The sequence below is a fragment of the Lemur catta genome, chromosome 8, assembly GCF_020740605.2.
Source record: "Lemur catta isolate mLemCat1 chromosome 8, mLemCat1.pri, whole genome shotgun sequence".
Classification (NCBI taxonomy): Eukaryota; Metazoa; Chordata; class Mammalia; order Primates; family Lemuridae; genus Lemur; species Lemur catta.
Genome location: NC_059135.1, coordinates 54,604,217 through 54,630,999, shown reverse-complemented (window position 1 = coordinate 54,630,999; position 26,783 = coordinate 54,604,217). Strand labels below are relative to the sequence as shown.

Sequence of the window (26,783 nt, the reverse complement as noted above, 5' to 3'; positions counted from 1 at the left end):
AAACTCACATGGATGAGATTAATGGAGTTCTGCCCTTACTGAGACTTCTGGTTTCCTATTCATGGCAGAGATCTTTATCTCTAGGCACACCAGGTGATAGGAGATGCTTGTGCTCATATGCAGGATTTACTCAGCTATATTTGGACTAATGTATCAATAAGGCTGCCCTGGCTGAGAGTGGACTATTAGGAAAAATTTAAGTCATAAGTTGATGTTAGATACAAAAAGTTTGGACTACAACATTAGTGAATAAAGGTATCCAAATGGATGTATTTCCATAACTTTAAAAGAACATGGGATATAGGTAGGCAGACATTATAGCATGGTGTACATTCTATTTTAAAGAACTACAATTAGTTATAACTTGAAAAAAATAAAGCAAGGTAAACTGCACTGTGGAATATCAGGTAAAATTTTGACTCTCACTTCACAGAAGGCACAACACAATCAGAAAATGGGTCCAGAGAAGGAAAAGTAAAATTCACAGGAAAGATACAATTTCTATATGAGAATAGACAAGTTGAAAGTTTCCAAGGGAGCAATATGTAATTCTGTAAAATTATGGCCAGAGTATGTTATATTCCTCGTAAGATGTATCTGTGCTTTCTATCTATAACAGTCAGATGCTGCTCCCACTGGGGTCACTTCTATTTTCCTATTGTCTTGAAGCGTCTTCTTGGACTGGTCTTCTGTCTATGCACAGGCCTTTTGTCCAACAGAAAACAGATCCCTGATTCCCTGGTGGCTTTCTAGACAGAGCAGTGGCCTTGTGAATACTGGGAGACTAATTCCAACATCTTGTTATTATTCAAAAGATAAGCCTTCCTAAAAACTCACTTTTTCAGCTTCTCTTGTAGTTAGAGGAGACAGGTGACCATGTTCTGACTGATAGAAGCCTACTAAAGAGCTGAAGTCTATGCTTTCTTATAGAAAGGGAAAGTGTCCAGAGGATAGCTTGCTGGCCCCAACTCACCCTGCGTCTTTCTTGAGCTTAGGTGTGAACAGGAGGAAAACGGCTGGATTCTTGATGGCATCATTGAATGGGTAAACCAATGAGAGTTACCACCTACCTCTGCACTTCCTGCTATGTGAGAAAAATAAATCTTTATGTATTTTAGCTACTATTAGATTTTCTGTTATTTTCATATAACAGGATTCTAACATATAATGTCCACTATTGTTAAGTCCTGGGAATTCAGAGACAAGTCCATTTGGTTCCTGCTCTCAAGAAACTTACCTCAAGTGAAGAAGAAAGACATGCAAACAAGTGTCCCGACACAATATATAGTAAAGGTAAGTATAAGGTGTTATTAGAACACAGAGGAATGAGTGATTAAGTCTTCGGGTAGTGGCTCAGAGAAGCTTCCTGGTGGAGGCAATATCTGTACTGGGTATAAGAGGAATGAGTAGGAATATTCTAAGACATAAGGGTGAATGAAAGCCAGGACATTTCAGGCAAAGGGATCAACACAAATAAAGACAAAAGAAGTATGAAAGCACATATAACATTCAGAGAATAAAAGTCATCTGGAAAAAGGTGTTGACCTAACCAACTCTGGATATGAGTAGAGTCTATTAGACTAAAGGCAAGAGAAACTGTAATAAGCACTGTACTCTAGTTGATAAAGGATTAACAATTCTGAAACCACTATACAACTGGAATTGAACAATCAGTATATATATATGGTATAGGAAGCCAGGTTTCTCATTGTTGGAGTGGGAGGTTACAAACAAGGGTAGAAAGCTAGAATAACCCCTATGGTAATGGCTTAGAATGTAACTTAATGTAAATACTGATGTTACATATAGAAATATTTGTAGGTATGTGTATATACATGGGATGGTATACACACATGTATTTCCTTACTCTGTCAGCTGAAAGGGCCTAGAAACAACCACACCCCAGTAGCAACAAGCACACATGGCACCCAGATCTTAGTTTTTAATACCATTCTCTAATAAAAAGGAACCAGGGCTGCTTGAAGAAATGGCTGATTCTAGGACTGAGGCAGAGGAGATAAGGTGAGCCTGGAGTATTCTGTAGTGCCAGAAAGTAAGGAAGTGCTCAAAAAACAAAACAAAAACAAAAACAAAAAAACTACAATGATGAGAGTATGTCAAAAGGTCACAGGAGCCAACTGAAAGAGCTCCCAATGGCCAAAGCAGAACTTTGAGTGACAAAATAAAAAGTAGTTTTGGATTATAACCCAAAATATAAAATAAATGTATCCATACTGATATAAATGATTGAATAAACACATAGATGGGAGAGAATATAGTCATATTACGGATGGGGGCTTCAACATATGAATTTTGGGGGGACACAATGCAATCCATAACCAAAGCCATCTTGGAGCCATGACTGGACCTTAGGATGGCATGGTACGACTTTAGGATGAGGCCAATTATGAGGAAAGAAAACTGAGAAGATAAAAAGAAGTTAGGTCCCATTGTTAAGTAGTTGGATTAAGTTTCATTTGAAGCCAGTCTCACCTCTATTTTTTTCAGTTACTGAGCCAATACATTCCTTAATTGTTTAAGTCAGCCTGACTTTTCTATTATCTGTGATCAAAAGTAACCTGATAGAGCAGTTATTGATTTCCTCTACCACCTGGCAGTTTGGGGGCAAAATATTTGGTTTGATCTGGATTAGACAAATCTAGGCTTGGAGTACAGAAAGTAAGGGTGATTCAAGATGGTGGAATTGAGGGAAAATATAATTGGTGACCATGAAGTAAGCTCATGCTGACTGGAAAAAAAATAATACAGAGGGGAGAGGAGAGTAAGAGGGATGGGGGTGGGGGCTGATGGACTCGATGTGGCTCAAGTCTAGGTTTAATAGAAGCAAGGGGAAGGGAAGACACATAGGAGGTACTGGTTAGGAATTAGGCCTTCTGAGTGAGCCTGTTAACCCATGCCACCCAGTAACAAAAGCAGTAACACTGTAACAATGTGAAAGAAATACTGCTTTGAATGAGAGGCTCTTACAGTGTGGCTAAAACCACAAGGCCACAAACACCTACGAAAGAGAAACATTTCAGCACTGACAAAAGCTAAAAAAATGGACTCCTATTCACCATCTCATTTTAATCTTCTGAAGCTCATTATAATAGACCTCCATCCCTCATTCTTCACGAACAGTCCCCCCCACTGGACACATTTACTAAAACAAGGTTTGTCAAACTAAGGTCTTAGGACAACTTGGTGTTGTTTTTTTTGTTTTTTTTTTGAGAGTCTTTCTCTGTCACCCTGGCTAGAGCGCAGTGGCGTCATCATAGCTCACTGCAACCTCAAACTCCGGGGCTTAAGCGATCCTCCTGCCTCGGCCTCCCAAGTAGCTGAGACTACAGATGGGAGCCACCATGCCTGGCTAATTTTTTCTATTTTTTTTTTTTAGTAGAGATGAGGGTCTTGCTCTTGCTCAGGCTGGTCTCAAACTCCTGGCCTCAAGCAATCCTCCTGACTTGGCCTCCCAGAGTGCTAGGATTACAGGTGTGAGCCACCAAGCCCAGCCCTATGACAAGTTTTTAAGTTATATTTTCATTATGATAATAACTTTAGGTTATTATCATTAGGAGCACATGTATAACTGCTACTTGATTTCAGTGTCTGTGTTTGCATTTATGATCTTGTTGGCAACAAGCAGCACAGATGTAATATGTAAATAATGCATCTGAGTATACAGCACACTGTAAAAAGATTCTGCAGTATTTTGAATAGAGACAAGTGGTGAGGGAATTTGGAAGACACACAGCACACAACAGCACAGATGGGCTGAAGTTAAAAGAACCTCTGGTGATGGTCAGTGCCTTCTTCATAATGACAGTTGCAATTTAGTTTTGGTAAAACATCAGCAAACACAGTAAAATGCTGTTAATTTGAGTTTCACTGGTTTTATAGTTGCATTTTACTTACTTTGATCTTACAGTTGAATAGAAGCTTTATGCACAAGGAACTTATACCTAGATTTGTGTTTATAAATAATATAGTAAAAATATTTTAAATCAACCTAGGAGTCCACGAAATTTTTTTTCCCTAAATGAAGGCTTATTTCTCAACATTGAGAAATAAAATATTAGAAGAGTCTGTTCCACAGAATTCTACTCTTACTCCTCCTTAATGGTGGAAATACCCCTACATAGAGAAGAATCACTTCAAATCTCCTTGGAAAGCAACTGCATGCAAGTAGAGATGAAGTATTTGGACTAAGTTCAGGTTCTGCCAATTACTACCACTGTCTTAGTTTGACAACCTCTGGTATGATACTTTGCAAATCTCAATTTCCTCTACAAAATGTGGCTAATAAGACATTTTAAAATATAAGAAGCTTCTAAGAGGTAATTTATCATAGTATAGTGCTGATTGCATAGTAACTGTTCAGTAAACACTAGCAGATACTGCTGCTGTTATCATTAGTCTGTCTCTACAATTTCCACAGGACTTTGCGAACAGCACAGGATCAAGCCTTCTACTAAAATGCTTCTTAGTTTAAATAGCCCTAAGCAGTCTCAACTTCCCAGGAAAGTAAAAGACTAATTTACCAATGAAGCGGGGTCATATTTTTAGAAAGAGTACTGAACCAAGAATAGAATAAGTCCCAAGTTCAAGTCCTGGTTCAGCCACCTATTATTCGTGATTTTTGGGAAAGTCACTTACTATACCTAAGCCTGCAGGCTCATTTGTAAAATGGAGATAATTCCTAAGTCACAAAGTTGTTACAAAGAACATTATAAACTACATAGTGTTTCACAAATATAAAGTCAAATTATTATTCAATGAATTCCAGAAACATTTTTAAAGGGCACTTTTTAAAGCTTGAAAGGGGGAAAAAAACCTACAAAAAAACTAATGAATATTAATAATTAGAAATACCATCCTCACCTTCCACTGTCTAGTAATCAGGTATTGTGGTGGTCAATTAGGACAACAAGCCAAACTGTAAGTAACAATCAAGTCTTACTTTCTGCAACAGTGCAAGAGAGGCAAAAAGAGGTGCCCGCTCCCCAGTGTTCCATCTTCCTCTCACTGAAGGCAGCACCAAGTGAGGATCAAGTAGATACAGCAAAGATGGGGACATTACTTCACTGTCAAGGAGGTGGGGGGAAGTCTCCTGCTTTTTTTTTGTGGACCCCTGAGGTGGAGATAGATGGGGGAGAGGGAAAGGAGAGGAGTGTGGAGTGGAAGGAGTCCTCTGAATGGAGGCACTGGGGCTAGGAATGCAGGGGACTGAGTCCTGACTGCGGTCTCTCCAGAAACGTGTACCATCGCTCCCCATGAGGCCTTCCAGGCAAAGCTTAGGGTCAGGCCTGAAAGATCACACATAGGATTTCAACCTGCAGCCAGATTCCTTATCCACCAAAGAGAAAAAAAAAGAATACAAGTATTCTTTACCCAACACATAATAAACCTTATCCAATACACAATACAAACTTAAAAAAATAAATAAATAAATTTAAGAATGGTTTAGAAAAGCCCATGAATAATAATGTCACAGCAAGCTGATTAAGAATAACTGGGAATGTTAATTATATTCTTAATCTTCAAGGAATACATCATGTAGAGAAACCTTAGCAATCCTCAATCTATGAAAGGTCTTACTCCTATGATCATTAGTAAGACAGTTGGTAAGAGCTCAGAACCACATTTTCTATAGGAACATTTTAAATGGTGATTAAGATATTAGGCTAGTCTACACATGCTTTTTAAATCCATAATGTGGATGAAAAGAAATGTGTTTGTACATTTTAAGTGGTCTTAGAAAACTGGCAAATTCCATTTTCCCAAATAGTTGAAACACTGCCAATCCACACTGCCTGGGGCAACTTGAATCTTATTTAATACAAAAAAAAACTGATTAAATGATGACTCTTTTAAAACAATGACAAAATGCCAGCTATCTCTTTGCTACCTGATAACATAAGTTGTACCTAGAAGGTAATATTGTTTACCTAAAAACTAGACCTGTACCTCAAAATAAGTGGTGTCCCTTCAAATAAGTCACTTTAAGAGATTAGTATCTATTCTAAATAATAGCAAAACATTTTTTAAATTCCATTTTTAGATAACGTCTTCATAGCAAGCTATTGTTCTTTTTCATATCCCCAATGATGGCAAACTCTTTGCTTTAGGATAATACCCTTTACTTTCAGAGTAAGCTGCTGTTCTTGTTGCCACAAAAGTATAAACTCCCAACGTAAGCAGCTTGGAAGGATCATATTCAATAAGATAATAGCTTCTGGTATGTTCTGTTTCCTTAAACAGTCTTAAACAGTCATACCTCATAAGTGAAGTTCACACAGTACATACTGTAATACCACAAATGATAGTATCTTTAGTGCATACTCTTTTTTAAGAAGCCAAAACTATCTGGAAATATGAGCTGGATGTTTTAAAAAAGTGTTTTTATTTTAATAGAAAATATACACAGTGGTGTACACTTATAGTCCCAGCTACGCGGGAGGATCACTTGAGGGCAGGAGTTCAAGCCTGTGTGCCATGATTGCACCTGTGAATAGCTACTGCACTCCAGCCTGGACAACAGAGTGAGACTCTGTCTCTTAAAAATAAAAAAGAAAGAAAGAAAGAAAATATACAGGGCCAAAAAGATCCCTCTACATATGCACAAATGCAACAAAAAATAATACGAGATATCTAGGAATAAACTTAGCCAAAAATGTACAGGACCTCAATGAAAAAAGTTATACAACTCTACAGAGGGACATGGAAGATGGGGTTGGGGGTGGGCTTTGGTGCTTGCCCTTCCAGACATTACAACACACAATAAAACAAGTAAATCCTGGCCATGTCTCTAAACCCTAAGATATACAGTCAAAGCAAATGGAACAGAAATCAAAGTCCAGAAACTAGTCAAAATATATATAAGAATTCAATTCATAGTAAAACTAAAATTTCAAATCAGTGAGTTAGAACTGGCCTATTCAAAGTATATTAAGAAAATGGGGCCGGGCACAGTGGCTCACACCTATAATCCTAGCACTCTGCGAGGCCGAGGTGAGAGGATCACTTGAGGTCAGGAGTTCGAGACCAGCCTGAGCAAGAGCGAGATCCCGTCTCTACTAAAAATAGAAAGAAATTAGCCAGACAACTAAAAATATATAGAAAAAATTAGCCTGGCATGGTGGTGCATGCCTGTAGTCCCAGCTACTTCAGAGGCTGAGGCAGTAGGATTGCTTGAGCCCAGGAGTTTGAGGTTGGCAACAGACTCTGTCTCAAAAAAAAAAAAAAAATGAGCTCATTTGAAAAAAATAAAGAGTTACATCCCTATTCCATATGTAACAATAAAATAAATTCCAGACGAATTACACTTTTAAATGTAAAAAATTACATCTTAACAGGCCTAGAAAAAACATAAGTTGAATATTTACTAAAATGCGGAGTATAAATGACTCTTTTAAATATGATACCAAAGCCATAAACTATAAAAAAAGAGAAAAAGACAAATAAATTGCTTACATAAAATTGTATGGTAAAATGTGCTATAAAAGACACTGGTGGAAATACCTACAAAATATTACAATGTGTTAATATTATTACTATACAAGGGACGCTTAGAAAATAATAAGTAGAAATGACCTCAGTAAAAAATTTGCTAATGCCATGAATAACCATTCACAAAGGAAATGCAAATGGCCACTATACACTTGAAAATGTTGACTGCACTAATAATAAATGTCTTTTTAGTATTCTTTTAACTGCAAGTAATAGAAGGCACTACTCCAACTGCCCTACATAATAAGGGAATGATTTCTCTCATAACTGAAGTCTAGAGGTTGGACAAGCTCCAGGTAAGGCTTCATCTGCAGTTCTCTAGCAATCACTGAGAATGCAGGTTTCTGCTACTGCTTCATCTTGCTCTCCACAGCATCCCCTTCATCCTAAGGCTGGGTCCCTTTGTCACTTACAAAATGGCTGCTGTAGTTTCAGGCATCACACTGACATGGCAACATCCAGAGAAAGAAAAGAATCATCTCTTTCTTGTGTCTCTTTCTAGGAAGGATGAACTTTCTCACAAGCTCCTAAGCAGGCTTGCTCTCAGATGTCACTGGTCAGGACTGGGTCACAGACATTCCCAAACCAATCTCTGGTGAGAGAATGGATTGCTATGATTACCTTAGACTAGTGGTTCACAGAGTGTGGTCCATGGATCTCTGGGGGCTCCAAAGACCCTTTCAGAGGGTCTTCAAAAGGTCACAATTATTTTCACGATAATATCAACCTATTATTTGCTTTTTTTTTTTTTTACTGTTGTGACTTTGCACTGATGTTGCACAGGCAATGTGGATAAGTGTTAGCACCTTAGCCTGAATCAAAGCAGTTGCACCAAACTGTACTGAAGGTCACCATCTTCTTCACCAACCAGGGAGTCACCAAAAAAGAAAAAAAAGAAGAAAGAAAAAGACAGTTTCACTTAGCATTTCCTTGATGAAGCAATAAAAACTGTTTTCACGGAACACCATTTATACTTTGGCATTTTCTTAAAAATAAACAAAGAAAGCCTGTCAGGAAAACAACTGATACCTGATCCCTTTGATAAAATTCAAACTTAGAAGCAAAAATTAGAATTCTGGAAAAACTGCATCCACTGCTGTAAGCTTAACAGTTTTCTAATACTTAAATTCTGTTCTGATGAGAATATTTTTGATACTGTATAATGAAATATGTCAACATTTTGAACACCTGCACAACTCAGTGAACCAATATTTTCGAGATGACCAACACATGATGTTATAAAATCTTGCATGGGTGAGAGATCCATTCAAAGTGCAAGGCAGAACAATGGATGTTAACATAGCAGAATATGAAAAGTTCACTGATATGGTTTCAAATTTTATATTGCAATTAACCTTTAAGAAATTACCATTTACTGGGATCTGGTGTAGTATCAAAGTAGAATATCCACACTTATCTGAAGAGACTTTTAAAGCACCCCTTCCCTTACATATCTAAACCCTTATATATCTGTGTGAGATCAGATTTCTTCACATACATCAACCAGAACAACATATAACAGACATAATGCAGAAGCAGATATAAAAATGCAGTCATCTCTTAAGCCAGACATTAAGGAGATATGTAAAAATTTAAGACAATGCCAGTCTTCTCACTCATTTTTTTCTTTGGGAAAATATTGTTTACAAAAATATGCTTTTCATGCTAATATGAATGGGTTTATTATTGTTATTTTTAAGGCTTAATAAACATTTAATTATTTAAATTTAATTTTTTCTTAGGTTTAGTTGCTATTACAGTAAATAACTGTAGCCATGATTCACATATACAAAAGGTCTTTGTGGCCTCTATAATTTTTCAGTGTCAAGAGGTCCTGAGACCAAAAAACTGGAAAACCATTGCCTTAGGTTAATTTTCTGGGGTGACATGAATAGTGGAAAGTCTATCATAAAACAAAATAATTTTCTCACTATCATTTTGGCAAAGATGAAACATTGTGATCAGGTGTGTGCAGGAACAGCCATCCTCACACACTGAAGAAAGACTGAACTGAGAGACCTTTCCTATGGGGACTTTGATACGTATGAAATTTTTTAGACAAAAAATGTGATGGAAAATTTCATTCTACAAATATATCCTAAGAATGTAATCAGAAGAATATATTAAGGATTTATCACAGCATTGTTTGTACATTATACTGAAAAACTGCAAACAATTCAAATATTCTTCTTTAGAGGACTGACTAAATTATTGTACATCCACAGAAAGGAAAACTATGTAGCCTCTTAAAAATGTTGCTAAAAAACTAAATTTATTGGTATGGAAAGATGTCCATGATTTATTAGGTTGAACAAAATGTCAGGTACAAAATAGTATCTATAGTGTGATTTCATTTTTAAAATTTATATATACACACACACATACAAGAAATATACACATGCATAGAAAAAGTCTGAAAGAATTTATAGTAGTTTTCTCTGATTGAAAGGCTCACAGATGATTCTTACATTTTCCTAATACAACTCAAAACATTCTTTTCTTTTTTAAATAAACTCAAATGACTTTTATAATCAGAAAACATAAAAATATTTTTAAAATCACAAGTATACAAATTCTATATAATATTCATGAGTAGAAGATCCATACTAGGATAGTAAAGGGAAAAAAGATGGCATGGGCAGTAGGTGACAGTAACACTAGAACTTATCTGGTGGTCACCTATTTACATGGAGGAAAAGATGCTGTCAAATCTGTAAGAACCTGGTTAATAGGATAGAATGCTGGATTCAGGACCCAAACATCTGAGGCCCAAAGAAGCCTAGAGAAAGGTTACTTAAAAGACCCTAATTTGTTAGAGCATGTAAGGCAGATGTTTGTGGATGCTGATGAAGGTGGGGCAAAGAACCATGAAGCAGAAAGAAATTATTAGAAAAGGAAAAGAGTAGCAAGAGGAGGTGGAAAACAGACACATTATTCATGCTGAAAAGCCAAATTTCAGTTATCTAGAAACTTCCTACTGACCAACTATGACAGGCACTTGCTATACTGCCGTTTGACATCATGGCTGCTCTCTCTTTCCATTTGGTAACTGTGTTTCTGACGCACCAGGATCTTTTCATTTATAGTACTTGTTAATCATCAGACAGCAAACACAGATGGCACCAGCCAGGTCTGAAGCCGGAGCTAGCTCCCAGGAAAGCTTGTGCACCCTCTGCTGGTCAGCTCCACACCAGCACAAGAAGGTCTGTGACCAAAGGAGGAAACTTCCCAAAACACACCTTTGTGTTCTCCAGCTAATTTCAGTGGAGTCTGGGAGCCATTTCCTCAAACTGCCACCTAAAGGAGACAATTTCAGACTAAAACAATGCCTTCCTTCGTTACACCAAAGAAAAACATTGTGAAAACTAAAGAGCAGTGAGAAAATGTTTCATCAAAAGCATTTTAAGTTCAAATGATTTCACCTTATTACTTAATAATTAAAGGTGTTCACCTGACTGCAATATTTAACATGACTATAAAGCTCCATTAGAGTTTAATCTGGTTGAAAACCTGAGAATCACTGAAACAGATAATATTTGTATAGATTTTATAACTTAGAAAAGTTCTCACATTCGTTTTCACACCTAATCCTCACTACAATCCTGTAGGCAAGGGAAGAAGGCAGGAAAAGCATTTCCGTCATCATCACTGTACAGGTGCGGGAGCTAAGGCTCAAACAGGTTACAGAGCACACTTGGGCACACAGCCACAAGAGCCCACTCTCCAAGCAGGCTCCTGACTCCAAATTCCGTGTTTTACTCAGTACACTATTCTTTCTGAGCTGCTGATCCATAAGGAGTTTTCCAAAGAGCTGGTGTGTGTTTTAGGCAGAAGGGTAAAGGTTTCTACAATACATGTTTCTATAATACATCCTTCTATAATACATCCCACTTTTGCTTCAAATATCACCTAAATTTTAGATGCTGAATGCTACATCTGAGGGATTTGCATTGTGGGCAGTGCTCTTCCCAAAAAGAACATCAGTTTAACAAAGGGAGTGGAAGTGGGAATCTTAATAAGGAATCTACTGAAGACCAAATAAAGTTAAGTTCAGAATTTCTTTTCTTTTCTTTTCTTTTTTTGGAGACAGAGTTTTGCTTGCCCCGCTAGACCACAGTGGTGTCATTGTAGCTCACTGGAACCTCAAACTCTTGGGCTCAAGTGATCATCCTGCCTCAGCCTCCTAAGCAGCTGGGACTACAGACCAAATGCCTGGCTAATTTTTCTATTTTTTGTATATATGGGGTCTCACTCTTGCTCAGGCTGGTCTCGAACTTCTGAGCTCAAGCGATCCTCTTGCCTCAACCTCAGAATTTCTATGTGTGGCATGTTTATGCCCAAAAAAAGTATATCCTGTTAGGCTTTGTAGCTTCTGCATACACTCAGCCAGTACTACCCTATATACAAAGCATGAAACTGGGTTGGGAATTCTCAAGTTCTGGTCTTGCTTTCCCTTGAATCTTTACAATCTTGATGATTCCCCCTTATGAACAAAGCATTATGGATATGGTTTTGTTCAAGTGCCAAGCCAAAAATCAGTATGCTGAAGGAGAAGAGAGATGCAGTGAAATCTAGCTATCATCAGAGATCCCCAAAACTAAAGAGCTAAGTAGTATTAATAAATAGAAGCAAGCAAATAGTGTTTGCTTTGTGCCAAGAATTACTCTAAGGCCTTTATATATATTGACTTGAGAGGACTCTTAGTCCTCCCAAGAATCCATGTAACAGAGAAGGAAACTGAGGCATGGAAAGGTAAGTAATTCTTTGCTAACTTAAGGTAACCAGAGTTACACAGCTAATAAGGAGTGAGGCTGAGATCTGAACCCAGGCAGCCTGGTACCTGAATTCACATTCTTAACCACTAAGCTGTGCTACCCTCAGACAGTGGCATCTACTATATTCCTGTTGCATTTTAAAGTTATAAAGTATATGTTTAATTTCAGAAAAGTTTTAGATTTACAGAAAAGTTGTAGATAGTACTGAGTTCCCATATATCCAACAGTTTCCCCTACTATTAAAATCTTACATTATTATGGTATATTTGTTACAGTTAATAACTCAATAGTAATACATTATAAACTTAAGTCCACACTTTATTCAGACTCATTTTTACCTAATGTCCTTTTTCTCTCCCAGGATCCCATCCAGAATCACATATTACATTTAGTTATTATGTCTTCTTAGGCTTCTCTTGGTTCTGAAAGTTTCTCAGACTTTGTTTTTGAGGACTCTGACAGTTTTGAGGAATACCTGTCAGGTATCTTATAGACTATCTCTCAGTTAATATTTATCAAATGTTTTTCTCATGATTAGATTAAGGTTATGGGTTCTATGGAAGAAAACCACAAAGGTAGAGTACTATTCTTATCATATCATATCAAGGGTACTTGCTATCAACATGACCATCACTGTTGATGTTAAACTTGAACAGCTGGCTGAGGTAGGGTTTGACAGGTTTCTCCACTGTAAAGTAACCCCCCCTTCACACTGTGCTCTACACTAGAGGTCATACTAATATCTCCACCCCTAAATCATTACCACATGGCTCACTCTAGCCTCACCTCTGGCTTGTCTATAGCCTTCCACTCCAACAGTAAGAAATGTGGTTCCTATCACCACCATCAAGTTATTAACTATTCACTCTCAGTATGCATGCATAGTGGTCTCAGGATTGTCAACCCACACCTCTGTGGGAAACATTATCAACTACAGTACAGGGCTTATGTACAGTTCCTATTGCCTTTAGTCTTAGAGTCTCATTTCCAAAGTTACTCAGGTCAGCACCTTTTCACTGGCCCCTTTCAGTGAGGTTATTGCATACATTTGTAATACAGTTAGATTCTTTTGTCACAGTCTGCATTCCATCCTGGAATTTCTACTCCTCCTAAATTATTTTTAAAATTTTGCATACATTAAGATTTATACTTTGCACCATAAAGCTCTATGGGTTTAACAAATGCATATACCCACCATTACAGTATCATACAAAATAGTTTCACCACCCTAAAAAAATAAAATCCCTGTGTGACCTAATCGACCCACTCCCTCCCCTGGAGTTCCTGTTTCTGTTACATTTTCCTAACAGAGAATGTACTCGATATCATTGCTTCTCATCCTTTCCCCTTACCACTGGTCACATTTATAAACACATGTGAACTCACTTCAATCCTGAGTGTTTCCACTTAGCAAATGATTGAACAAAATTCAGAGAGAGTAAGTGGCTTGGTCAAGACCATAGTAAGTGGAGGTGCTGACACTAGAACTTGTGCCTTTTAACTGCTGGTATGATGCTCTTTCCACTACATAATTCTTCCTTCTTTTCAGCAGGGAGGAGCATGATTGTGTGGAGACACAAGAAGAAGAAGAGGAAGGAGTGGTGGTCAGTGATCATTTAAACCATATCTTACATTAACAGAAGCTTTTACACTAAAAATATGAAAAAGTAGAATTTTGGTTCTAGAAGTTGGGTGAACTTGACACTCCCAAAACCTTTCTGCAATATAACACCCCCAAATAACTGGATGAATACATTTAAAAAAAAAATCTTAGGCCAGGTGCAGTGGCTCACCCCCGTAATCCTAGCACTTTGGGAGGCTGAGGCAGGAGGATTGCTTGAGGCCAGGAGTTCAAAGACCAGCAGCCTGAGCAAAAATGAAAGCCTTTCTCTCCAAAAAAACCAAAAAAAAGGTTAAAACTAGCTGAGCATGGTGGCATGAGTAGGGAGGCTGAGGCAGGAGGATCACTTGAGCCCCGGAGTTGGAGGTTGCAGTGAGCTATAATAATGCCATTGCACTGTAGCACAGGTGACAGAGTGAGACCCTATCTCAAAAAAAAAAAAAAAAATATATATATATATATATATACACATGTATATATATCTCTTGTTAAACATATCAGCCAGCAAGAGCCAGCAAGAAAGTGAAGTTCTGAGACTAAAAGCTAGCAAAATGTACAGAGCTAAATGAGCACTGAAGCCAGCAGCTGCCCAAAGCCTACAATGTATAAATGTATAAAATGTATAATGTATAAAGTTTATAAAAAACAAAGCGTATCACAAAAATTTATCTAAATAAATTCAAGTTTAGTTTAGTGAATTTATATAATTCATCACATTATCAGATTAAAGGAAAAAAATCATATAATCACCTCAACAAATATAGAAAAAGCATTTTGATAAAATTCAACATCCATTCATGATTAACACATTAACTGCCATGTGAGTTGTATTTAACTCATGCTAGTTTTGAGCCAGGGGATTTAAGTTTTTTGAAAGTTATTTATTTTTATTCATTTTGTGATTTCCTACTGATTTAAAGAATAAAGGAAGACTAAATTTGCATCTATGCTAAAGGTACTTAGCTGCTGATAATAGATTCTATATAAATATGTTATTTTTTATAGTCCATTCATTCATTCAACATACATATGCATTAACCACATTTGGGGGCAGTGTACTAAGGACACAGAAGATATTACTGCTCAGTTTCTGTCCAGGCTAGTTTAGAAGACAAACAAATGACAATTCTAATATAGTGCCACAACTATATGCAAAATAACATGGAAGTACACACAAGGCTACTAAGCTGGAGGGGTCAGGAAAAGGGTCTAAGCTGTGATACCTGGGATGAGTCTTGAGACAAATAGATAAAAGAAGGAAAGGAAGGGAGCTCCAGATAAAAAAAAAATCTCAAGTGTAAAGGCACAATGGCTTGAGAAACTGGGCAAACATATCAGAACCACAAGAGCAAACAGGAGGGATGGTCAAAGAAAACATGGGCAAGATGAAGATAATGGAGTACCTTGTATCTTACCCCCAGAGATTCAGATTTTGTTCTATAAGATACCTTATGGGCCCCTAGGGATTTGTACATGTGGCATCAAGGCTATGAGATTTCTCTAGGAGAAACCTTTATTTTCAATTTGATAAAAAAACTAAAAAAAAAAAAAATTAACAAAAGGTCACTGGATCATGTGACTGACCACCTTTTAATTGAGTCCTGTCACAAGATTTCAGTTCACACATTTGTGTTTAGGAGTACACTGCTAAACAAGTGGTACCATTTGTCACTGGTACAAGTAAATAAGAAATAAATGGGGGCTGAGAAGGGACAGGTGGGGGGAAAATAAATGGGGACTACTATTAATATATGTAAATGATGTTGTTTGTCAAGTGAAGGTCAAATGAAGCCATGATACATAGGACAAAGGAAAGTTCAGCAGAGATTTAAACAAAGAGGTGAGAGCATCGAGTAATCTCTCAACACAAGGGCAACATGGACAGGCATTTCTGTAAGGAATATACACCACAAAGAACAGAATACATCCACTCTTAGAGCGAAACAGTTTCATGGTCACAATAAATAAGTATTCATTTGAATTTCCTGGTTTTATAATTTGGCTTCATTTAGTTTATAGGTGTTTGGGTGTTATAGTTGTATAAAAGATACAACATAAGAAATTTATACCTAGTTTTATATTTGCATATAAGTGACATACTAAAAATATTTTAAGTTAACGATGGAGGATTCTGGGTATCTATTCAGGTTTGAGAAATGCTGCTATGGGTGACTGGGAGCCACTGAAAGATTGAAACAGGTAAGTGACAGCTTGTGCTTTAGAAAAATCACTCTGGCAGCAGTGTGGAGGACTGGAATTTAAAGTACCCAAGTAAGGCAGAAAGAGTAGTTAGGAGGCTGTAAGGCTGGTGGCAGGCACCCCTCCCCTCCCTAATGGAAAAAGAATCCCCTCCTACTCCTCCATACCTGCCCTAAAGCTGAAACAAACAAATTCCTCACTCTTCCTGCCGAAACCTTCCCTCCAGAGAAACTCCCATCCCCCACCCCTAAAAAGGTATATAAGCCCACCCAGACTTCTGGGCGGCGTGCCTTCTGTGGTTCCACTCGTGGGACCATGAGGCTCGCCCGGGCCCCTCCCTTGGGACCCGTTACCCCTACCCGGGAGCACCCCAATAAAGCCTCTTTACTTATCCCTTTTAACTCTGCTTGTCTTTCTTTCTCTGGCGCTGGCCACTCCGTTCTTAAAACCTTACAGAGCCTACTAAATAATGTGATAAAAATGGTGAGGCCCTAAGTTACTTAGATGAAATCAAGAAGAGATGGTTAAGAGAATCAGAAGGACTTGGTTGTGGGTGAAGGAAAGCGGGGCATCTAGGATGAGTCTCCCTTGGGTGATTTGGTGGTGAGATAAAGAACACAGGAAGGAAGACAAACAAGTGGGAGTCGAAGAGGAAGGAGAAAAGAGAGAGATGATGAATTCAGTTCAGCGATGATTTGAATTTCATTTCAGCCAAAGAAAATCCAGTTATCTTTTCTGGGTTCCAGTTTTCTCAGTGACAGCTGCATTCTTGAATTACCAAATTAACTATTGTAGCACTCTCTAAAAATATACAAAGCACTCTACCGTATGCTGTAAATAAGTCATGAAAAATCAGCAAAAGCTCAGGCCATGAAGGAAATTCAGCAGGGTTAAAAAGAGATACAGCAAATTTTTACTAAGCACTTAAATTGTGACCCAACAAACTTACCCAGTACAGTAAGTCCTCATTTGTCATCAATAGGTCTTGGAAACTGGAGCTTTAAGCAAAATGACATATAACAAAACCAATTTTACCATAGGCTACTTGATATAAATAAGAGTTAAGTTCCTATGGCATATTTGTGGTCACAAAAGCATCATCAAACTTCTAAACAAATCCCAAAACACTTGTAATATTAAACACTGAAATAAACATGAGCTATACATGCATTTAACATGTGCAAGATTAATAAAAACAAATAAGATAATTATTTACTCAGTTACTCCAGTTCAGGGTTGAGGGTGGCCTGAGTCTATCCCCACCGCTCAGGGCACCAACTCTAGACAGGACGCCATTCCCTCTCGCACTCACATCCACACTCACTCAGACTAGGATGATTTACACTAGCCTTTGAACCTAACTTGCAAATGTTTGTAATGTATTAGTAGGAGGAAACCGAGTACCCAGAGAAAACCCACGCAGACGTGGGGAGAACGTGCAAACGCCATACAAACAGCAGCCCAATCTGCAATAGAATTTTTCTCATTAAATAACAAAACGACGTTGGACAAAAGAACGTTATTCGAGGACCTGTCTTACTGTACTTCTCGCTCTGCCAGTCAGATGAGATCGCACATTGTCCTTGAGCACCTATGAACAAGAGGTAGCAGGATGTCAAGTCCACGTGGGAGATGCAAAGACACCACCCTCAAGGAACTTACTGCAAAGCAACGAGACACAGCTGGTGCATGACTATTAAAAATTTCATGTTCTGGTTACTTTGAACATACAGGCATAACTAGTTAACAAAGTATATCTTTTACTTAGAGAAATCAGCGAGGGATATTTTAGGCAGTCTAATAAGAATGTATGCATTTTGTATTTTATTTTCTATAAGGAAAAAAATGGAGGCGAGAGGAAGGAAAAGGCAGCAATTATCGCAAAACCAGCTACTTTCCCCGCAGGCCACACAAGGGTGGGCCTGTGGGAAAGAGAAGTTCAATCCTAGTTTGGCAGGCCAAACTAGCATTGAATTGGAAGGCGGCATCTTCCACCACTAACTCATAATATAAAAGCATAGTGTTCATACACCCCAAATGTTTAACCTTCATCCGCATCCACAAAGTCCAACATGCGGCTGAAAGGAAAGACGCGGGGCGTACCTTCAGCACAAGACGCTGCATTGGGGGAGGGAGGGTTTTGCAATCGACAGAGCGCCCCTCCCGGCGCCTGGCTAGAGCCTCCCAGAATGAAAGTCAGGGTCTGAGAGGCGTGGAGGTACCCGGGCTGTAACAGACAGATCCCTAAGTGCACAGCGCGGACAAGGATCTGAGACCAGGAGGCGGCAGCACAGCGCCCCTACGACACTGCTCCGCGTGCCGCTAGCGGACCCGGAAAGGCGCGCCAGTGGGGCGGCGCAGCCTCCGCCGGACCGGAGGAGGCGGGGCCACGAGGCTGGGACAGGCAGGAGGCGGGGCTGGAGGCGGGGACGCGGCGCGTTTGAGGAGGGACTGGGGCAAGGCCACGCTCCCCGCTGCCTGATGGGAATTGTAGTTCCGAGAAGAAGGTCCTCTTCCTCAGGAGGCACTGGGAACTACATTTCCCGGTGAGGGAGCGGCTCCGGCCGGCCGCGCGGTACTGGAGCGTCGACTGTCACCAGCCGGACAGGGTTTGAGAGGCAGGCTGGGAAGCGGGTGTTTTTTCCTTCCCTGTTTTCCGCGTTCTCAGGACGCCAGCTCTCCTTCCCCTCGCTCCGCCGTCAGGTGCCCACCGGTAAAGTTGAGGCCTCGAGGTTCGGAGGGAGCGGCTGCTGCCCAGCACGAGAGTGTGGGGCGCGCCCCTTCGGCCCAGCCAACCCTGCGCCCGGCCTGCGCCTCCATGGGCCCGACCCGGAAGCCCAACGTGTGCCACCGGCTGAGTCGTAGGGCGCTGGGCAGCTTTTCGCGCGACGCAGGCGTGGTGCAGAGGACGAACCTAAGCATTCTGCGGGCGCTGGTGTGCCAGGTGACCGCCCGCCGGCCAGGGGCGGGAGGAAGGGCGGCGGGGCGCTTGGTGGCCAAGCCTACTGCGGGGATGCAGTTTTTACGCGCTGGGGCCCCATTTTTTAAGGGTCACATGTGATGGGGAGGTTGATGCCAGCCCTGAACATGGGGGATTAGTATATAGGTGTTACAGGGCTGTCAGATGCTTTTAGTTTTAAGCTGCTTATATCTTCCTGCAAACAGTCATTCTAAAAGTCGGTCATACCATTAAACTAAACCGTGAGAGCAGAGTGAGGAAGAATTCAAAATAATGTTTTTAAATAACGTGCGTGAAGTTACTTTGAAAACTGTAAATTTAACTATCCAACTTAAAATTGGTACACAGTAGAAGCGTATGGGTTCTTTCCTAAACCAAAATTCCTTGTGTCTTTCAGGAAAGTACTAAATTTAAAAATGTTTGGACAACTCATTCCAAGTCACCTATAGCCTATGAGAGAGGAAGGATATATTTTGACAATTATCGGTGCTGTATCAGCAGGTAACTTTAGTGATAAATTTTTCTGTAATTCACCTCACTGTTCATCTTAACTGTAACTTTTATATTAAATAGAAACACATGCCTACGTTAGTGCTTAGTGAAATAGGAGAATGGAAAAATGGATGCAGAATAAGACTATGTAATAAAATGGTTGTAATTTAAAAATCTTGTTAAATGTAAAGTTTCAGGTTTCATCTTTGTAAATACCAGTTTATAGCAAAACTACTTTATAGTGCAGGCAAAATGATAGATTACTCAAAGTACTGTTTAGTATTTATTCTACTTAAAAGATACCCGAGTAAAGGAAGCTAGTTACCAAATAATTAGATGATGCTTTGGAGAAGAATTTCTGTATTTTGTTTTGGAAGTACTTGCCTTCTTTTTGTTTTTTTTTTTTTGAGAGAAAAATTTTTAAACAGGTACATATATAAATCCACAATATTTAACAGTCACCCTTATCCACAAATGTCCAATGTGAGTCTTAGGGAAAAGCCACAACGAAACTCCATGTACACATTACTGAGATTCAAAAACTATCAAGATTTGCCAGACTTGCTTTTTCATTTCCCTGATGACTAGTGATGCTGGGCATCTTTTCCTGTGCATGTTGTCCATTTGTATGTTTTCTTTAGAGAAATAATCTGGTTAGATCCTTTGCCTATATTTAAATTGGGTTTATGTTTTTATTACTGAGTCCTTTATGTATTTTAGATATAAGTCCCTTATCAGATACATGATTTGCAAATACTGTCTCCCATTGTGTGGATTGTCTTTTTGATGTTTTTTACTTTCTTGACGGTATTGTTTGAAGCACAAAAAGGCTAATTTTGATGAAGTCCAGTTTATCTAGTTTTTCTTTCTTTGCTCGTGCTTTGGGTATCATAGTTAAGAATCCATTTCAGGCTGAACACGGTGGCTCACAATATAATCCCAGCACTTTGGGAGGCTGAAGGTGGGAGGATCACTTGAGGCCAGGCGTTTGAGACCAGCTTGGGCAACATAGTGAGACCCTATCTCTACAAAACATTAAAAAAAAATAATTAGCTGGGCATAGTGGTGTGTGCCTATAGTCCTAGCTGCTAGGGAAGCTGAGGTGGGAGGATTGCTTGAAGCCCAGGAATTTGAGGTTGCAGTGAGCTATGATCATAGCACTGCACTCCAGGTTAGGTGACAAAGCAAAACCCTGTCTCTTAAAAAAAAATTATCCATCGCAAACTCTGAGGTCAGGAAGATTTGCCTCTATGTTTTCTTTTAAAAGTTTATGGTTTTGGTTATTATATTTAGGTGGTGGGTCCATTTTCAGTTAACTTTTATACATGGTTTATAAGGATCCAGCTCTATTCTTTTGCATGTGGTTATCCAGTTGTCCTGGCACCACTTGTTGAAAAAAACTATTCTTTCTTCATTGCAAGGCCTTGCCACCCTTGTTGAAAATAAGTTGACCTTAGGCACTTGATTTTACTTCTGGATTCTCAAGTCTATTCCATTGATCTACATGTCTATCCTTATGTCATTACCACGTTGTCTTGATTATGGTTGCTCTGTATTGCTGTCATTTCTTCCTTAAATATTTGGTACAACTCAACCATTGAAACCATCCGGGCCTGGCACTTTTGTTTTGGAATGTTATTCAGTATTGATTCCATTTCTTTAATAGATACAGGCTTATTCAGGTTATCGTTTCTCCTTGGGTGAATTTTGGTAGATTGTGTCTTTCAAGGAATTGCCCATTTCATCTAAGTTATCAAATTTCTGAGCATAGAATTGTTCATTATATTCCTTTATTATCCTTTTTATGTCCGTGGGATCATGGGATTTTTAAATGGCCTCTCTTTAATTTCTCATATTAGTAATTTGTGTTGTCTTCTATTTTTCTTATCCTGGCTAAAGGTTTATCAACTTAATGATCTTTTCAAAAAAAACAGCTTTTGGTTTAGTTGATTTTTTTCTCTACTGATTTTTGGTTTTTGATTTTATTAATTTCTGACCTAAATTTTATTCTTTCTTTTCTTATGCTTACTGTGGATTTAATTTCTTCTTCTGTTTCTAGTTTCCTAAAGTAGAAGCTTAGATTATTGATTTTAGGTCTTTCTCCTTTTCTAATATATACACTTAATTCTGTACATTTTCCTCTAAGCACAGTTTTTGTTGCAGCCCACAAATATTCATATGTTGTATATTCATTTTCATTTAGTTCAAAATATTTTTAAATTTCTCTTGAGACTTTCTCTTTGACCCATGTGTTATTTAGAAATATGTTGTTCAATCTCCAAATATTTTGGGATTTTCCAGTTATCATTCTGTTATTAATTTCTAGTTTAACTCCGTTGTGATCTGAGAGCATATTTTATGTTATTCTGATCTTTTACATCTGTTAAGGTGTGTTTTATGGCCCAGAATGTGGTCTGTCTTGGTGAATGTTTCACATAAGCTTGAGAAGAATGTGTTCTGCTGTTGTTGGATGCAGTATTCTATACATTGCCAGTTAGATCCAGTTGATTAATGATACTGTTAAGTTCAAGTATATCCTTACTGACTTTCTGCCAGCTGTGTCTGTCAATTACTGGTAGAGGGGTGTTGAAATATGACAAAGCCTCATATTTTGACAGATATGTCTTCTTGTGGAATAGACCCCTTTATCATTATGTAATGTCCCTCTTTACCCCTGATAATTTTCCTTGTTAAATCCTACTTTGTCTGAAATTAGTATAGCTTGTTCAGCTTTGTTTTGTTTAACATTTGCATGGTGTTATCTTTCTTTATGTCTTTACTTTTAATCCATCTGTGTCTTTATATTTAATTTATAACATGGGTTTCTTGTAGATAACATGTAGTTGGTCTTGCAATTTTATTCACTCTAATAGTCTCTGTCTTTTATTAGGTATATTTAGACCATTCCCATTGAAAATAATAATTGATATAGCTGGTTTAATATCTACCATATGTATAACTATTTTCTATTGATTGCCCTTGTTCTTTTTTTATTGTGTTCTTTTCTGCCTTCTCTGGTTTTAACTGAGCATTTTATGTAATTCCATTTTCTCTCTGCTTTAACATACACTTTTAAAAAATTTTAGTGGTTACCTTAGAGCTTGCAATATGCATTTACAACTAATCTAAGTCCACTTTCAAAGAACACTACAGCTCTTCATGGGTTGTACAGGTACTTTATAACAAGAGTATTCCTAATTCCTCTCTATCCTCTTTTATAACATAGCTGTCATTCATTTTACTCAACTGCTGTGATCACCGAATGCCTTATTACTATTATTATTGTTGACAAAATTTAATGTTAAATCAGGAAAGAATAAGAAATAAGGGATTTTGTTTTACCTTCATTTATTCCTTCTGTAATAACTTTCCATTGTTTATGTAGATCTAAGTTTTTGAGCCAAGGCTCTTGAGCTGGTGGTGGGAGTCTATAGCACACCTCTCTCTGAGTGACTACCCTGTTCTAAAAGCTGAGTACTTAGGGTTGAGGGAATACTAACTTCAGATCTGCTCAATTTGCCTCACTCAGTGTGGAACCACTGCTTTATAAAGAGGGACAAGGCCAGTCAAGGCCCCAGTATTCTTAGCTGTGCCACACCCAAGGTAGAACCTCCATCCCATGAATGGGGGCTGAGTGAAAGTGGGGAGCCCCACCTCTTGACTACACTCACCCAGGACTCAGCCTGAGCAATAGGCAGTGCCCCTCCCTCACCCTTCATGATGACCCTCTGAGTGGAGACTGTGCTGAAAGGGAGCTGCACCAATCTGGAGTGATGTTTTCATCTTCCTGAGCTGGGAATGGGGAGGGAGGGAGCAAGCCCTGGTTCAAACACCACAGACTCTCACTATTCTTACTGATCTGTAGTAGGTTTTCTTGAATAAATGTTTCCTCATGTTGTATGTCCCCAGGACCATTTCTAGAACTTTAACTGGTTGTCCTTTTATAATGTTCACCAGTTTTGCTGAAGAGTATGTTCACAGAGTTTTTCATGCTGTCGTACTGGAAGTGGAAATGTGGACTGTTAGGTCCAGAGCTGAGAGAGAGACACACACCCAAAGTTTCATGTGCAGCAAAATGCTATTTATTTTGAGCATCTGAGTGCAGATGGGTGGAGGCGAAAAAGTGTCCATAAAAGAAAAGGGGAGATCCTTGGGTTTTATAGAGGGTTTTTTTGGGGAGAGTGAGTAAGTGGGCCAGAACAGCCGTTTGTAATTAATTCTTTTGCAAATAACCAACTCCTGAGGCCCCTGCCCCAGCTACATCCATCCTTCAGCTCTGGTGTCAGTTCTTATCAGGAGAGCAAGGGAAGGATAGCCTCCTCTCTGTCAGGGAGAGAGGGGAAGGAATGCTGGCTGCAGCTGTCTGTTAGATCTACAAGTCTGGGAACTCCTGCGGCTATTGTTTTACAAGCCTAAGTTTTGCATTAACCACATTCTGTCCCATAGATACTTTCTGGGTTCCCACCTGGAACAAACCAAACATGGACATTTTCTTATATTATTATAATGTCATTGTCACACCTAGCAAAATTAGCAGTAACTCTTTTTTTTTTGAGACAAGGTTTATGTTGCCCAGGCTGGTTTCAGCAATAAATTTTGGTATCATTTAATATCCAGTTTATAACTTCCCCAATTTGGAGGTACCTGCTTTAATTAAACATTTTTTAAAATTAGAGAAGTGACATTAATTAGTGTTACAATGGTAAATGGTAGTATCTGGAGTTCTTTAACATCCAGGGTGTTTTACCCACAGGTTAGAATCACATATGAGGTTGCATTCATTCCTGTGAAATTGTGAAATTCTGTTGGTTTAAACCTTTGAATGAATGAGAGAACATCAAAAGTGAATAAAACTGTCACCCTGAAAAATTGTTTCTCTTTCAAACAATAATTTAATTTTAAAATTCATCAGTTAAAGAAAAGAAAATTTTTTTGTTTTGAGACATAATCTTGCTTTGTCATCCAGGCTAGAGTGCAGTTTCATCAGCATAGCTCACTGTAACCTCAAACTCTTGGGCTCAAGTGATCCTCCTGCCTCAGCCTCCTGAGTAGCTGTGACTACAAGCATGTGCTACCACGCATAGGTAAAAAAAAAGGAGGGGGAATATTTATGATCACATCTAAGTAGTAATCAAAGAAGTATAAATTAAGAGACTATTTTTCACATCAAAGATAATAGTTTCAATATTGGCAGAAGTATAAACTTATTCAACAGTTCTGGAAAATAATTTGGGCGTAAGAAAATCATAAAAGGTATTTCCGTTTTTACCCACTAATTTTTATTCTAAAGTAATGGGACCCTTTTTATCTAGTAATTTTCATTTTAAATATCAGAACGAAAGTTTATGAACTTGATGGAATTCAACCGAGGTATTCATAGTATAAATGTTCAGGGGTAAAGAAAGAATTCAATATGATCCAATTTTGGAAAACAGTATCCAAGTAGGTATATATATGTAAAGAAAAACTAGAAGGAAATGAGCCAAAATGTTAATAATGTGTATTTTTGGCAGCTTATTGAAGTGCCATAAACTACTTTAATCTTATTATATTTTTCATATTTTTTTCTATTATATTATGGATTATGTGGTCAGAAAAAAATGTTAACATTTAGAGAAGAGGAAAGCAAATGACAAATTGTATTTTGGTATTCCAAATCTCTGCATAAAAAGTCTTTCAAACCTGAACAAATACTGTCTCAGTTATCAAGAAGAATAATTATTTTCTTTTTTCCCAGTGTTGCATCAGAGCCAAGAAAACTTTATGAAATGCCAAAATGTTCCAAATCAGAAAAAATAGAGGATGCTTTATTGTGGGAATGCCCAGTGGTAAGATTTGTTTTTAGAGCATTTATTTCCCAAAGCACTTTTAGCCTAAAACAACTGGTTATTGTTAGTATCTTGTAGAAAGGAATACACTTTACTATTTTAGTGATTCCTGAATGTTTTTTTTTTTTTTTTTTTTGAGACAGAGTCTCGCTCTGTTGCCCGGGCTAGAGTGAGTGCTGTGGCGTCAGCCTAGTTCACAGCAACCTCAAACTCCTGGGCTTAAGCGATCCTACTGCTTCAGCTTCCCCAGTAGCTGGGACTACAGGCATGCGCCACCATGCCAGGCTAATTTTTTCTATATATATATTTTAGTTGACCAGATAATTTCTTTCTATTTTTAGTAGAGATGGGGGTCTCGCTCTTGCTGAGGCTGGTCTTGAACTCCTGACCTTGAGTGATCCACCCGCCTCGGCCTCCCAGAGTGCTAGGATTACAGGCGTGAGCCACCGCGCCCAGCCTGATTCTTGAATCTTTTCAGCACTCGAGAGGAGAGTTTATCTTTTGATTATTATTTTTCCTCATGAAATAATTTCCATCTTAAAAAAGTTATGAATGTGTTTTTAAAATTAGATACAGTCTTTTAAATCTTGAAAACTAGAAAAAGTTATAAGCTGATTAAAACTTTTATAAACACTATAAGCTGGTATATAATTATTCTTAGTGTTTAAGAGATCATTCCACTTAATATAGTGAATAAAAAGGATTTAGAGCAACAATTATGTTACATGGCTCTTTGAAAATTAAATTGTTATGAGTTTCTTACATGCATGTTGTTAAGAAAATAATACGATAAAAATAAAATAATAAGGTCGGGCATGGTGGCTCACGCCTATAATCCTAGCACTATGGGAGGCCGAGGCAGGTGTATTGTTTAAGCTCAGGAGTTCGAGACCACCCTGAGCAAGAGCGAGACCCTGTCTCTACTAAAAAAAATAGAAAGAAATTAGCTGGACAACTAAAAATATATATATAAAAAGAAAAATTAGCTGGGCATGGTGGCGCATGCCTGTAGTCCCAGCTATTCGGGAGGCTGAGGCAGTAGGATTGCTTGAGCCCAGGAGTTTGAGGTTGCTGTGAGCTAGGCTGACGCCATGGCACTCTAGCCTAGGCAACAGAGTGAGGCTCTGTCTCAAAAAAAATAAAATAAAATAAAGTAATAGGATAAGCTCATTTCATCAGACCAGCATTGTCCTGGTGTGAATATTTCAGAATGATGTTTTAATAGGATATTAACAGGTGTATAGATGCCAAAGGAGTTGAGAGGAATTGGGCTGTGGAAAACTATGTATGGGACATTCTGAATTTAAAAGATTAAACTTTATAGAATTACTGCTCAGAGCCTTTACTAAATAGTAATAATACTTACAATAATACTAATGTCCATGATGATTGTCAAACCA

The 26,783-nt window shown here is 38.3% G+C and overlaps 2 protein-coding genes across 6 annotated transcripts in view; one reads left to right on the top strand and one right to left on the bottom strand.

Annotated features, from left to right (window-relative positions):
* The window catches only part of METTL8 (methyltransferase 8, methylcytidine), a 75,294-nt gene extending 56,348 nt beyond the window's left edge, over nucleotides 1-18,946 (bottom strand). Inside the window, 3 exon segments of the mRNA XM_045558922.1 lie at nucleotides 17,054-17,102; nucleotides 17,636-17,695; nucleotides 18,816-18,946. The gene's annotated coding sequence lies outside the window, so the exon portion shown is untranslated.
* DCAF17 (DDB1 and CUL4 associated factor 17) overlaps nucleotides 18,621-26,783 on the top strand; it is a 42,215-nt gene continuing 34,052 nt past the window's right edge. For 4 of the 5 annotated variants that reach the window (XM_045558918.1, XM_045558917.1, XM_045558920.1 and 1 more), the window contains exons 1-3: nucleotides 18,621-19,048; nucleotides 19,461-19,564; nucleotides 25,293-25,383. In XM_045558918.1, coding sequence (XP_045414874.1) covers nucleotides 18,923-19,048; nucleotides 19,461-19,564; nucleotides 25,293-25,383 — 321 coding nt within the window. In that variant the 5' untranslated portion in view covers nucleotides 18,621-18,922. Of the gene's footprint in view, nucleotides 19,049-19,460; nucleotides 19,565-24,571; nucleotides 24,640-25,292; nucleotides 25,384-26,783 lie in introns of those variants that run through there. The other variant, XM_045558921.1, reaches the window with a different exon arrangement.